Genomic DNA, 14,993 nt, shown 5'->3' with positions numbered 1-14,993 from the left:
CTTGAGAGGATTGGTCACGATATATTCAGAAAAAAGTTTTGTAATTCATGATGAACTGTGGTCAATTTATACCGGAGCGTTTTGTACGGTATGTCCACGCATCCCACCTTCCCTGTAAATTCTGTGAAATGTGTTCCGTTAACAGAATCCTCTCTGTGGTAAACACAACGCAGTAGGGCTGGCCGTTTTAATTTCATTGGGTTTCATCGGACTGGCTGCGCCATTTCTGATCAAATTTTTTCATTTTAATGCAAAAAAAAAAAATACAAGACAACATGTTTTCGACGGATCAACTCCTTTGCGGTTGTACAAAGGGTCATTGTGCTCAGAAAAATAAGCTTGATCGTTGTGAAGCATAATTTCACAAATTTAATTTTAATGTTAGGACCCAATAGGATCCAAAAGCCCTATGTTAATTTTTATGTACAACGGTAAAACCCACGATTAAAAACCATTTCTGATTACCTTTTTTCATTTTTATGCAAAAATAATAATTGACAAGACAACATTTTTTCGAAGGATCAACTATGGTCTCCTGGAAGGAGCTGTCAAGTAGGACCGTTTCTGTCAAGAAGGGCCACGAAGTTATTTTATTTCTTTTCGTACAAAGGGTAATTGTGCTCAGAAAAATAAGCTTCATCGTTGTGAAATTTAAGTTTAATTTTAGGACCAAATTAACAAAAAACATGATTTATAGGAAAAAATTGAGTTATAACAGATTTCATTATTTAAAATGAAAAAAAAAAAAATACAATACATTTCATGACAAATACAACCTGTAAAACAGAAGAACTGGCAACACTGTTCCAAGCAACTAGCCTTTCTAGTCAGAAATTTGCCAACACATTCAAAGTATGTTTAAATGGCAGCTGGGGGTTTGTTTGCATCAGATTTGCTATCTTTTTCTAGCAAAAGCTTTTTTGTTAGGCGACTTCCAGCTGGTTTTTTTTTTTTGACAGACCGCCCGATATGTCAGCCAACATATTTCGCAGGGCTGTGACAGGCTCAAGCTCGTTCAAAATAAAAATAAAACTTATCCGGCTACATGTCATACTATTTTATGCAAAATTGGTCTGAAATCAACTCTCTGTGCATCTTTTGGTAAATGTTTGAAAATCTTTTCAGAAAAATAAAAGATATCTAGACATAAATAAAGGTGATACTTTACACTAACGGATGTTGTAAAATATTATACAGGTGCTTAAAAAAAGTTTCCAGCAAGTCCTAAATTTTGATGTTCTGGGAACACTTTTTTTGTGAAATTTACAGAACTTTTCGAGGATGGCCAAATTTGGCTGAAAATTCCTTTCTGAATCACCTTTTTTACAACGTTGGTTAGGTATTTGGAAGACTTTTCTAATGAATGATTATGTTTTAAGATCTGGTAACTCTGCAATAGGATCCTAAAGCAATATGTTGATTTTTATGTACAACGGTAAAACACTCATTTCTGATCACTTTTTATTATATTTAAATGCAGAAAATCTAAATTGACAAGACAACATTTAACGATGGATTAACTATGTTTCCCTTGGAACGAGCTGTTAAACAAGTTACTTTCTGTCAAGAAAGGTCGCGAGCCAAAATTTTAAAAATACATTCAAAAATCAATTTTAACCTTTTTAAACGTACAATGTGGCATTGTGCTTAGAATTTTTATAAATAATTTTGTAATTTTTTGAGCTGTTGTTGCAATTGCAATTTCAAGGTTTCATATGCAAAATAGATTAATATTCTAAATGAAGCAACTGTCATATTCGAGTGAGTTTAGCTCAGGTCAGGGAGACTTTTACTAAACTTTCGTTGAATTCATCTAAATCTGACAGATGCCTCATTTACTTTTTTTTTTGAGTAGGTTTGGTTTTGACGAAAACTGAGTTATTTGAGTAGCTCCGAAATTAGTAAGTTTATATCCAGAGTTTTTTTTTAAAGGACCAATAAACTATTGTCTTTCATATGTTTATAGGACCTAATAAAAAAAACTCTAGATATGAGCGTGTATATTGAAAGCAGGGTGGTTTTTTTGTTCACGGGAGATCTGTATCCGAATGAAAAAGTCTGTATTCTGAATTTATCATGCAGATTTCACCTTTCAAAAGAATTGCATTGAGATTTAAGTGCTGTTTTTGGGCTTTTAAGAATCTCTGACAATTAAGTTGAAATATTTACATTTTCATTATTTTCAAGCTTTTTCAAAAACAAGAAGTTACATCCTAGGGTAGGGAGACATTTTCCAGGTTCTTGACCACGAAGGAATATATTTACATTTATAGTGCAAATGCACAATACTAATGAATAAATTCCTTTGTGGTTCTCAAATTCATGAACACAATTCACGATTACGGTGAATTGATTTATTTCTGTGTATCCAAATGAATAGAGCAACTTATTTGATAAATTTTATCAAATAATCGGGTGCCTACAGAAAATTTCAACATCCGATATTTTTCTCAATACAACAAATTACACGTACAAAATACCACTTAATCAGGGATGAGTTCTGACGGAAGTCCTCAAATCACATTCCTTAGTTTGGCGACGAACGAAAGACTCCCTTTTGTTTGATGTCACATTTATGAAATTAACAATATTTTTTGAGTAGATTTAGGTTTAAGGGAATTTTGGAGAATACCAGAAGAAGAATACAACAATAACGCTTTTTAAAGAAGTAATTTTCTGGAGCGAATCTGGCTAGCAATTTTAGCTATATTTGCCCTTTATTTTGATATTTCAGATTGGTTTCTGTTAGAACATGCACAGTACAAATAAAATTGTACATCAATATCATTTTTTTAAGCTTTTAGGAACTCTAAAACTTGATATTCCTATTCATACAGCAGTTTTCGCCAATTTGAAAGCAGCTTTTACTGCCCACCATTGAAAAAACGGCTAATATCCACTTTTGACAAAAACGAGATATTAGCACTAGGTGGTAGAGGATGTTCCAGCGCATCTTTTGGAACTTGAATTTCACTGAAACAGTGTTTAGACTTGGCTGCCGATGCGAAAAACCAAACGGCTAATATGCCACTCTTATGGGAAATTGCCTTGACGGAGATTTTGTTACAAACACTAAAACGCGTTTTTCTCGGAATACTTGATTTGGCATAATAGCCGAATTTTCAATTATGGGCAGTTTTGAGGTAAGGGAAATTTGCTAACCAGGTGAGTGTTTTTCGGTCTCTCTTACAAAATGATACTTTAAGTATCGAAGATTTCTGACCAGTCTTTGGTCAGGTCATCAAACATACGTGGTTCATGATAAAACCCCATTGATAACCGATCTTGAGGTCATATCCCCGTGACCATCATCCTACTGACCCAGTTTCAGAACTCTCAACCCTTAATTTTTCCAACACTTCTGGTTCCACCGACTTTCGCAGCGAACCCATCGTGCGAACTCGAAACCTCGCCGGACGAACAGTTGGTTGATGATCACCAGCAGCTCGCAGAGCTGTTTTTTCTGCATGCCGCACAGCAAAATTACTCACTACCACAGCAGCGCGACTCAACCAGGGGAGGCGGGCGTCAGAAGGGGGCCCGAGCAGAACACATCGGGGGCCGCGCAACCGACTGGGTTAGGTTAGAGATATCGATTTTCTGCGCTCTCTCCGCGATGATTTCATCGCGCTTTTGTGGGGGACGCCGCGGTCCGGATTAATCCGGAACTTCGGGCACGGGACCACTTTTTACGGGCGGGGGCATTCCGTCGGGCCCGGTTTAGGGGGCGATGGGGCGCGGACAGGGCAAAAAAAAGTCCCGCAATGCGGCAAAATCGAGGTTGTAATCGTGTCTCCGCCGCCGTGGCCGTGGCCACCGAGTTTCAGCAGGGCGTGTGTGAGACTGTGTTAGTGGCATTCCCTCAAGGAGAGGTTGAATGAGATTTTTTTTTGCTTTTTTCTGGTCCAGGAAGGAACTTCCACAGGTGACCAGGACAACAAAAGGTTCGGGCGTTGCTGAACGGTCTTGTGAGTGTTCCGGCAGTGGTTCACCATTTTGACCACGACGGGGGAATAACCGTTTGAAATCCGGTTTGCTCTGACAAATTAACAGCGTTTTCTTCCACCCGTTGAGCGCGCAGTGTGGTAGGCGATTCCGTTTGTGTGCGTGTCATCGCCGCGAGATTACACATCCACGGGGATCGTCGTCGTCGTCGCTGCGGCCATGTCGGATGGTGTTTGCCGAAAAAAGGTCGATTTCGGAAGTCCCGTTTTCTGCTCGGCCTGCACTGCCCAGTCATCAAAGTGGGCCCTGCCCAGAAGTGGTCACTGTGGTAACGACGGACCCTCCCTCCTACCCAACCCCCCCACGAAGAGCAGAGTACAACTGTCAAATTTTGCTTACCATTTTTGATGTGTTTTTTGTTCTTTAACTAACGGGGGATCGACGGAAACGGTTCCGAACTTCCGGGTTTTGCTTTGCTGCGCGCCGCACGAACTCTACACGCACTTGCGAGAATTCAACACTAAAGAGGCCTTCTCCTTTTTTTAAAACTTTAAAATATTTTCACACACAGAGCTCTAGAGCTAGCGGCTGCTCGGGACACTTTTGTGTGCTGCGGGGTCGCCTCTCTACGGAAAACTGCCTGCCACTTCTTCCCGACCGTTCCGACGGACCTGGGCTCTGCTACTCAGCGGGTTCCTCTCTCTCGCGCTCTCCTCTCTCGAAACTTTGCGCAACGCTCTCCTTCTCCGCTTGCACACGACTACGACAACGCACACTGTCAAACCGTGCTTCACTACACGCACACAAAGACACGAAGACGACGACGACAAACACGTTGAACACGCGAGAACTGTGTTGGGTGAAAAGTGCCTAGAACTGTTTTTCCGACGACGGCTGCGGCTTGACTGAAGTTGGTGAGCTTTCCCTGGCTTGCTAGTATCCTTTTCGGGCGAGCGTTTCGTGTGTGCGTGCGTGTGTGTTTGTGCGCGTTAAACGTCAAAGAGAGAGAGAGAGCGCGAAGAGCTTTCCAGCAAGGAGGTCGAGAATCCGGGAAGCTCGAATGCTGCGTTCGCGTGCTCTTTCGCTCTCCTTTCTTTTGGGGGAAGGTTCGTGATGGAGACGCATAGTGGGAAAATTAGGGAAATTCGGGTGGCGCAAGATTTTAGGGGGGTTGATAGTGGATGCGATGATGATGATGAGGAGGGATTGTTTCTTTTTACTTTTTTTTGCTTGTCGTGGATGACTGGCGCAATCCAAAGTCACTGGGCTATCGCAACGATGATGGTTTAGTAAGAGATTTTACCAAGTGGATCAAGTTTAACTTTAGCAAAATGCATATTAGACAATATATTAGATTCAACATTTTAAAAGGGTAAATTCCAACTCACCAACTTTCATTGCACAAAAAGCAAAAAGTAAAGAATATTTAGCCATCGCGTGTAAGAAACGCTTGTTTTCTAGTATATTTTGAGAAACATGATTTATTTCGAAATTTTCATACATTGCATGTTTGAAATTAAAAATAAAATGTGTTTCTTTATATCATCCAGATTGCATAGAATAGTATAATCCTACTATTACACTATCAGCTACTCAGTTAAAAAACTTTTTTTAAGCGGAAAAATAGTTCAAATTCCAAGACATCTCAACACATTGAAATCATAATTTTATTAAGTCAGTTTCAAGTGCCGAAAAAATTAAACGAGATTGTTTTAAAAAAAATATTATACTGCAAATTATTGATCATTTATCAATACTTTTTGGTTTATTCTGAAGTATTTGCTTGAATGGTTGAAAAAGGGTCCAAAAGACGTGCACTTAGTTGATACAATTTGAGACAATTGGTTACCAGATTCTAATATTTTAACTAATGGTTTCGAGATTGGGTTGGTACAAATTAAATTTTAAATTTGTTTCCCTCAGCTCTGGACAACGTTGCAAAAAAAAAACAAATTTTAAAATTATATATATTTTTTTTAAATTTTAAATAACTTTAAAATGCTAAATACTTAAATGTTCACAAAATCGAAAATATTTATTCCACCAATTTTAATTCAAACTTCAATCTATATTTCAGAACTTGCAAAGAAAATCTCAATGATCTTTTTGTTTTTAAATTAAAATAGTTTTTTATGTGTCTTAATTTTTTTGTTTGATTTTTTTTGAATATGAACTGAAACATAAAAAAAAATAAAGTTAATATACCTCTAATAATAATGATTTGAAGGTATGGTAACGTTAAGGCCAATGCTAATTTTATTACATGTTTGCCCCCTCTTCAATATTTCCCAAAAATCAAATAACAAAAATGCTTTATACAATAAATGTTCATTGGAAAAACTTATCCAATCAATTGTATTTTTTTAGAAACGTTTTAGAATTATATTTTTGCCATTTTAATCTAAAGGGTACTTTAAGGATCATAAATTTTTAATTTTGGAGCCATATATCGAAAAAAAAAAGACGTGGAACTTAGAGAAAACATGTTTTTGGAATAATTATTGATACTTTTTAAATATTTGACCTAAAAATAATTGTTATAATGTATAAACCATTTTGTGATTTTGTTTTAAAATATTGAATAATAGACTTGATATTTGAAATTCTGTTTTTTTTTAAATTTTGTTTGACCTCTTCTCCCTCTTATCTTTAACCTTGACCAGCGCCGATATCTTTAACCTTGACCAGCGCCGAGGGACATAAACCTATTTTACTAGCCGAGTAGAGAAATATTTGATTGCGCTCCAAATATTTTAACATGTTTTGTTTTAAATTAACCATTTTCTAGATTTATTACTCTTTTTACGATTCTCTATCCTTTTCTTAATTTTTGGTTTGTATAAGCAGCATGTTCCAGCATGTTCCATTAATACAAGTTTTAAGATACTATCAATAAAATTATTTTTAATAAAACTTATCCTTAAAAACTTTTAGATGTCTATAAATTTGAAAAATTGTGTTATTCATTACAAACGTTACAAATTTAATTTCTGATGTTTGTCAAAATTTTAAATATCCGGTTGTTATAACGAAGGTTATTTTGAAACTTTTTTCATTCAGTAGATTTACTCGATTTTTTGAGCACCCGCAAACTCTGTTCCCAACTTTGAATTAATCAGCTGTTGAAAGGTGGTCCACATCTCAGATTAGGATATTAACTTCACATAAGTAATGCTTAAACAACGAAATAAATAAAACGAAATTAAATGAAAAATCAAGTTAAATTTTAAACATTGTAGAGCAAATATTTTCAGCAAGTGGTTGACCCTAGTAACATTTTTAAACTTACAGGTTTTATCATGGTTCTGAAAACCCTGATACGGCCTAAATAAGCTTTTATGGCCTACTTAAAACCTAAAATGTTACTTGGGGAGGCATGATTACACTTACGCAATTCACACAAATTTGCTAAATAAATATACGTACACCTTTTTTGCTCTTTTGTAAAAAAAATCTCTTTTTTTGTTAAAAGGCTATTTTAAATTTTATTTTAAGTTTGTCTCTTGTGTCTCTGATCAAAATTACAAAATAATATATTCCAAATATTTTTTTTTAAATTTCGAGGCTTGAATACCACAAAATGCTTTTAACTTTATTACAGGAGTAATTCTCGCTGAAAGTGGACCACTATTTACACAAGGTGCTCAAAAATCAAAAGCAATGTACTTTTCCAATAGCCCCCACCAAGTTATGAACGAAACCATGTTTGGTTGGTTAAATTTGTCCTCACCTCGGCGCCACGAAGCTTAAACATTTTTTTTAATTGGTAATTTTTTGACTTAGGCGCACCTACAAAATTGCTCATAACTTTGCAAAAGTTCAACGAACCCTTGATGTTTAGGGGTGTTTTGGAAAGGAAATGAGCAGAGCTTTCGAATGCACTTGTCAGAAAAAAACCGTTCCATACATTTTTTAGTCACAAAACACCAATGTATTTTTAAAAGTCATTTTTGAAGGCCGGCGCCCCGCTTTATCGAAAAACTGACAAATCCATTCGAAAGCTGAGACGATTTCACATAAAGGACCAATAAATCTAAGGTGTATGTTCCTCCTATCTTTTTTAATCTAATTTTGATTCTGCGTGCGCAGCGCTCCGTTCGCATTTTGGGCACCCAAAATGTTGCAATTTGCTTTGTTTTGTCAAAAAATATATGTGCTCACTTTTTAAATGATCATTTATTGTCCAAGGATCAAAATGCACTTTCGATAATTGACCAATATTTATGTTTTTGGGTTCTTCCAGCAAATTTAATGCCGAAAAATTGTTTTTTTACTTTTTTTTTTTGTAAAATGCTCACTTACAATTAAGTGGACTTTTTTTCAGTAGAACTAATGAATTTAGCATGTAGGAAATTTCACCACGAACATTTTTCTCTAAAAGAAAACGTAATTTCGATACTCCAGTGCCAAGATATATAAGTTTTAGTGAGAAAAAAAAAGTGCCAATTTTAAAAATTTCTCCGACAACTAGCACGGCCTATTATTTACATGCGGCATATGTTTTGAAGGGCAGAGTATGGTTTTTTATAGTTATTTTGGTCGCTGAGTTCGGATCTGGAATCAAATTTCAGATTAACAGTGAACAGTGATATTTTAGCCACGCTCAAATATTATTTGCGTGTATTCCCCATAGCCACTTAGGGATCGGCAGCCGAAGCCGCTAACCACCGCGCCACGAGGCCTCTCAAAAAAATCAGAAGTTGAAAAAAAAACAATCTCCATAAAAAAATCCGTGAGTAAAACATCAATTAAAGATGAGCGAAAGATGAAATATGACCGAAATCACTAGCGATTAAAATTACAGCATATTACCGCAAATAACTTTTGGGCGTGGCTCCAAATCTAAATGTTAATCTGAAATTTGATTCCAGATCCGAATTCAGCGACCAAAATAACTATAAGAAACCATACTCTGGCCTTCAAAACATATGCCGCATGTAAATAATAGGCCGTGCTAGTTGTCGGAGAAATTTGTAAAATTGGCACTTTTTTTTCTCACTAAAACTTAAATATCTTGGCACTGGAGTATCGAAATTACGTTTTCTTTTAGAGAAAAATGTTCGTGGTGAAATTTCCTACATGCTAAATTCATTAGTTCTACTGAAAAAAAGTCCACTTAATTGTAAGTGAGCATTTTACAAAAAAAAAAGTAAAAAAACAATTTTTCGGCATTAAATTTGCTGGAAGAACCCAAAAACATAAATATTGGTCAATTATCGAAAGTGCATTTTGATCCTTGGACAATAAATGATCATTTAAAAAGTGAGCACATATATTTTTTGACAAAACAAAGCAAATTGCAACATTTTGGGTGCCCAAAATGCGAACGGAGCGCTGCGCACGCAGAATCAAAATTAGATTAAAAAAGATAGGAGGAACATACACCTTAGATTTATTGGTCCTTTATGTGAAATCGTCTCAGCTTTCGAATGGATTTGTCAGTTTTTCGATAAAGCGGGGCGCCGGCCTTCAAAAATGACTTTTAAAAATACATTGGTGTTTTGTGACTAAAAAATGTATGGAACGGTTTTTTTCTGACAAGTGCATTCGAAAGCTCTGCTCATTTCCTTTCCAAAACACCCCTAAACATCAAGGGTTCGTTGAACTTTTGCAAAGTTATGAGCAATTTTGTAGGTGCGCCTAAGTCAAAAAATTACCAATTAAAAAAAATGTTTAAGCTTCGTGGCGCCGAGGTGAGGACAAATTTAACCAACCAAACATGGTTTCGTTCATAACTTGGTGGGGGCTATTGGAAAAGTACATTGCTTTTGATTTTTGAGCACCTTGTGTAAATAGTGGTCCACTTTCAGCGAGAATTACTCACAGTTACAACGAAGCAAACGTTGAAAAATCTAATGAATTTCGGTGAAAAACATGAAAAAATAAGAAATTCTTATCTAAAACATAATTTTTTTTAAATGGCTCAATGTACCCCAATTTAATTAAAAATTCAAACTTAAACGCTATACAATAATTATTGAATATAGTTTACAAAGAATTGTTCAAGTTATTTTTCAAATGTAAATTGCCATTTCTTAAATCATGCCCTTATTAAAAAAACAGGGTGAAGAAAAAATCTTGCAATAAACTTTGCATTGGCAGAATTAACCAACTTGCTGCTCAATATTTAAGAGAAAATTTATGGAAAGCAGGTGAAAACTAGAACGCAAAAGAAATATTCATATAATTTATAATAAATTAAAAACAACTTTTGGAACAACAAAGGGGAAAATTTAAATTTTTCTTAACCCATGTTTTTCAAGACATTTAAGATTTTATTTTTATGAACTGTTTATCAAATTCCATGATTGCCTAATAAAAGTTGCAAAATATACTCGACAATGTTTAATGCAGCAAGCACTAATCAGTCACATTGATCACAACATTTATTTTACACAAAGTGTCAAGTTTTATTTTTAAACTATATTTTATTATTGATACTCTAAATTAAATAAATTATGGTTATAGTAGAAGGTAATCTTAAAACTTAAGTTGGGCTTTGGAGGATTTAACTAACTCTTATTATTTTTATTTTAGATACAGTCCAGGCTCGATTATCCGACGGCCTTGGGAAAAAATGTTGTCTAAAGTGGCTTAGAATTTTTAAATCCTAGATGGCGGTCAAAGACGGAGATGAAATCTTGAAAAAATCCATTAAGAAATTTTTAAGGCAACCAACAATTCAAATTCGACGAAAATGGGCTCGGAGAATTCGAATTTGATATTAGAAGTAAGAATTTTTTTTTCTTGATTTGAATTTCCGAAGTCCGATACAAACCTTCGGATAATCGAGTATGGACTATTTTAAATTTTGTTTGTTCAAATATTCCTTAATTGAATAATTTTCTTTCACTTAAAATGTGTACCAGTACACCAAATCATCAGGTTTAATGCCAACTATTCGGCACTGCATGAATCACTAAAACTGTTCATAGTACACTCATTTAGTCCCTCATCCAACCGACAATGTGTTTCTCCAGTTCCATCCGTCCATCCCAGTGTGCCCCGCCGCGTTTCGGGTTCGATTCCCGTTCTCTACGCTCAGCGCTGTTTTTTCTTCTTTCGTTTGCTGCTCTACCCTCAGTCTCTCCCAGTTTTCCCTGTTTTCCACGTAGAACTCCGGTGCTGCTGCTGCTGCTGCTGCTGCGCTGGTGTGCGTATTCCGGTGCGTACCGCTATTACTGCGCAGAAATGTCGCAATGCACACAAAACTTTTCCCTCGGAACTGCTCGAAACGCTCGCTCCCTCTCGCGAGGAGATCGTTCAAGAAAACCATTACCATAAACATGTATTAGAGATGGAGCGTTTTTGGAACATGTATTTTACATTAGCGGAAAACTAAAGCAGTTGGCCGGAAAAATTCTCGCTCTCTTGGAGCGGGAGACACGCTTTTCAAACATGGCGGATACTCCATGCTCGCTCTCTCTCACTCGTTTGCATAGTAAGCCCTGAGAGCGCACTTCGTCATCACGATCATCATCGTAGTAGCTCGAAATTGCCTCGTTACTCATCGTTGGCTCGCTCGTTCGCTCTCTCACTCGCGATGAGCAGCTCGTAAGTAGCATTTTTATGGATGCAAATTTCTGCTCCCCGTTTTACCCCTACTCCTCCCCCCAGCTGCGGTGGTTTCCCTTACAAACTGCCTAAATTTGGATGAAACAAAAAAGAAGTAGCAAATGGATGGAATATATAATACAATATAGAAACTTTTGCGTCAGGTTGGGTGCGGTTTAGGGAATGGTTGGATTTCCGAGCGAATTGCCCGAGGAATTCGTGAAAGTCGGAGTCGGAGAAGCTGAAGCTGAACAATGTTGACGGGAATGTTGAATCTTGGGGCCCTGGAGGCGCGCAAACCAACAGGTTTTTCGAGGGGGCTTTGTATCAATTTTACATTATTTTCGCTCAATTTGGGAAATTGAGCACGTCGAGATACGCCGCGTTACTTTATCAATTTTTCAAAACCACACACAGCGAAGAACATGGCGTTTGTATTAATAAGGACCGTTTTACACACTCTGACTGTATCTTATCAAACGGAATTCAAAATCGATGGGCTGACAAACACAGCTCAATTGGCAATAGCTCTGTTATCTTGGAAAGTGGTGGATTTCACGACCATGTGATTGAGGGTGTCTGATTGTTCGACAATGATGTCAATGGGAAATTGCTCGGCTAAGACATTGTTGAATATTGGAAAAAAAAATCAAAATGGAAATTCAATACTAGTTCAAGTATGTGGTTCAATAATTACATACTTCAACACCAAACTTTCAAACAAAAAAAAGACACGTTGTGAAAAACGATGTTGAGAATCATAAAATAAGGTAGCCACTTAATTTTTGATTTTTCAATTATGTGTGATAAAAAATGCATGTTATACATAAAAATATATATTTCAAAAATTATTTTTGAATTTATGAAGTAAAAACTATCAAAAAATACTTTATAACAGCTTAACAGTTATTACATCTTTTTACGACTAATAGTCCAAAAATTTAAAATTTGTAAAGCCTAAAAGAACCCCATTCAAATTTCAAGAAAATGTGAAAATTATGTATTCACACACAAAAATTTCAACCGGTGGGATTCAAACCCAGAACAAACCGAAATTACTTGCGCCTTAGCCCGCTCAGCTATCGAACCGACGAAGTGGGGGAATGATATCGACTATATGAGCCTGACATTTCGGACAGGTAGGCTGACTTATTTCTGGGAGTGATATTACATAAATTTTAATAAAATAATGCAATATTAATTACACTCATTTTAAACGGAGCTGGATTACTACTTTTTTGCTTTTTATAAATAGTTTAAAATCTAAAAGTTTTTTTCCTTTAAAATTTTCTAATTTTAGCAATTATTTAATTTTTGGGAATAATTTCGCAAAGGTTGGACAAAAACTTAAAATAAAATTGGTTGGCCTTATAGGAATGTGTTGTTCGAACAAGACTACCAAATTTTTTCAAATTTCAAGGCTTTTTCGAAAGAATAAGTTTTATAGTTGAGTAATTCTCGCTGAAAGTGGACCACTATTTACACAAGGTGCTCAAAAATCAAAAGCAATGTACTTTTCCAATAGCCCCCACCAAGTTATGAACGAAACCATGTTTGGTTGGTTAAATTTGTCCTCACCTCGGCGCCACGAAGCTTAAACATTTTTTTTAATTGGTAATTTTTTGACTTAGGCGCACCTACAAAATTGCTCATAACTTTGCAAAAGTTCAACGAACCCTTGATGTTTAGGGGTGTTTTGGAAAGGAAATGAGCAGAGCTTTCGAATGCACTTGTCAGAAAAAAACCGTTCCATACATTTTTTAGTCACAAAACACCAATGTATTTTTAAAAGTCATTTTTGAAGGCCGGCGCCCCGCTTTATCGAAAAACTGACAAATCCATTCGAAAGCTGAGACGATTTCACATAAAGGACCAATAAATCTAAGGTGTATGTTCCTCCTATCTTTTTTAATCTAATTTTGATTCTGCGTGCGCAGCGCTCCGTTCGCATTTTGGGCACCCAAAATGTTGCAATTTGCTTTGTTTTGTCAAAAAATATATGTGCTCACTTTTTAAATGATCATTTATTGTCCAAGGATCAAAATGCACTTTCGATAATTGACCAATATTTATGTTTTTGGGTTCTTCCAGCAAATTTAATGCCGAAAAATTGTTTTTTTACTTTTTTTTTTTGTAAAATGCTCACTTACAATTAAGTGGACTTTTTTTCAGTAGAACTAATGAATTTAGCATGTAGGAAATTTCACCACGAACATTTTTCTCTAAAAGAAAACGTAATTTCGATACTCCAGTGCCAAGATATATAAGTTTTAGTGAGAAAAAAAAAGTGCCAATTTTAAAAATTTCTCCGACAACTAGCACGGCCTATTATTTACATGCGGCATATGTTTTGAAGGGCAGAGTATGGTTTTTTATAGTTATTTTGGTCGCTGAGTTCGGATCTGGAATCAAATTTCAGATTAACAGTGAACAGTGATATTTTAGCCACGCTCAAATATTATTTGCGTGTATTCCCCATAGCCACTTAGGGATCGGCAGCCGAAGCCGCTAACCACCGCGCCACGAGGCCTCTCAAAAAAATCAGAAGTTGAAAAAAAAACAATCTCCATAAAAAAATCCGTGAGTAAAACATCAATTAAAGATGAGCGAAAGATGAAATATGACCGAAATCACTAGCGATTAAAATTACAGCATATTACCGCAAATAACTTTTGGGCGTGGCTCCAAATCTAAATGTTAATCTGAAATTTGATTCCAGATCCGAATTCAGCGACCAAAATAACTATAAGAAACCATACTCTGGCCTTCAAAACATATGCCGCATGTAAATAATAGGCCGTGCTAGTTGTCGGAGAAATTTGTAAAATTGGCACTTTTTTTTCTCACTAAAACTTAAATATCTTGGCACTGGAGTATCGAAATTACGTTTTCTTTTAGAGAAAAATGTTCGTGGTGAAATTTCCTACATGCTAAATTCATTAGTTCTACTGAAAAAAAGTCCACTTAATTGTAAGTGAGCATTTTACAAAAAAAAAAGTAAAAAAACAATTTTTCGGCATTAAATTTGCTGGAAGAACCCAAAAACATAAATATTGGTCAATTATCGAAAGTGCATTTTGATCCTTGGACAATAAATGATCATTTAAAAAGTGAGCACATATATTTTTTGACAAAACAAAGCAAATTGCAACATTTTGGGTGCCCAAAATGCGAACGGAGCGCTGCGCACGCAGAATCAAAATTAGATTAAAAAAGATAGGAGGAACATACACCTTAGATTTATTGGTCCTTTATGTGAAATCGTCTCAGCTTTCGAATGGATTTGTCAGTTTTTCGATAAAGCGGGGCGCCGGCCTTCAAAAATGACTTTTAAAAATACATTGGTGTTTTGTGACTAAAAAATGTATGGAACGGTTTTTTTCTGACAAGTGCATTCGAAAGCTCTGCTCATTTCCTTTCCAAAACACCCCTAAACATCAAGGGTTCGTTGAACTTTTGCAAAGTTATGAGCAATTTTGTAGGTGCGCCTAAGT

At 35.9% G+C, this 14,993-nt stretch overlaps 1 protein-coding gene across 1 annotated transcript in view; it reads right to left on the bottom strand.

Moving 5' to 3' along the window:
- LOC120419134 (calmodulin) overlaps positions 1-4,855 on the bottom strand; it is a 79,172-nt gene extending 74,317 nt beyond the window's left edge. The window contains exon 1 of the mRNA XM_039581722.2: positions 4,345-4,855. Coding sequence (XP_039437656.1) covers positions 4,345-4,347 — 3 coding nt within the window. The 5' untranslated portion in view covers positions 4,348-4,855. The remainder of the gene's footprint in view (positions 1-4,344) is intronic.
- Positions 4,856-14,993: the final 10,138 nt, after the last annotated feature.

The sequence above is a fragment of the Culex pipiens genome, chromosome 2, assembly GCF_016801865.2.
Source record: "Culex pipiens pallens isolate TS chromosome 2, TS_CPP_V2, whole genome shotgun sequence".
NCBI lineage: Eukaryota > Metazoa > Arthropoda > Insecta > Diptera > Culicidae > Culex > Culex pipiens.
This window is presented reverse-complemented; position numbering and strand designations above follow the sequence as displayed.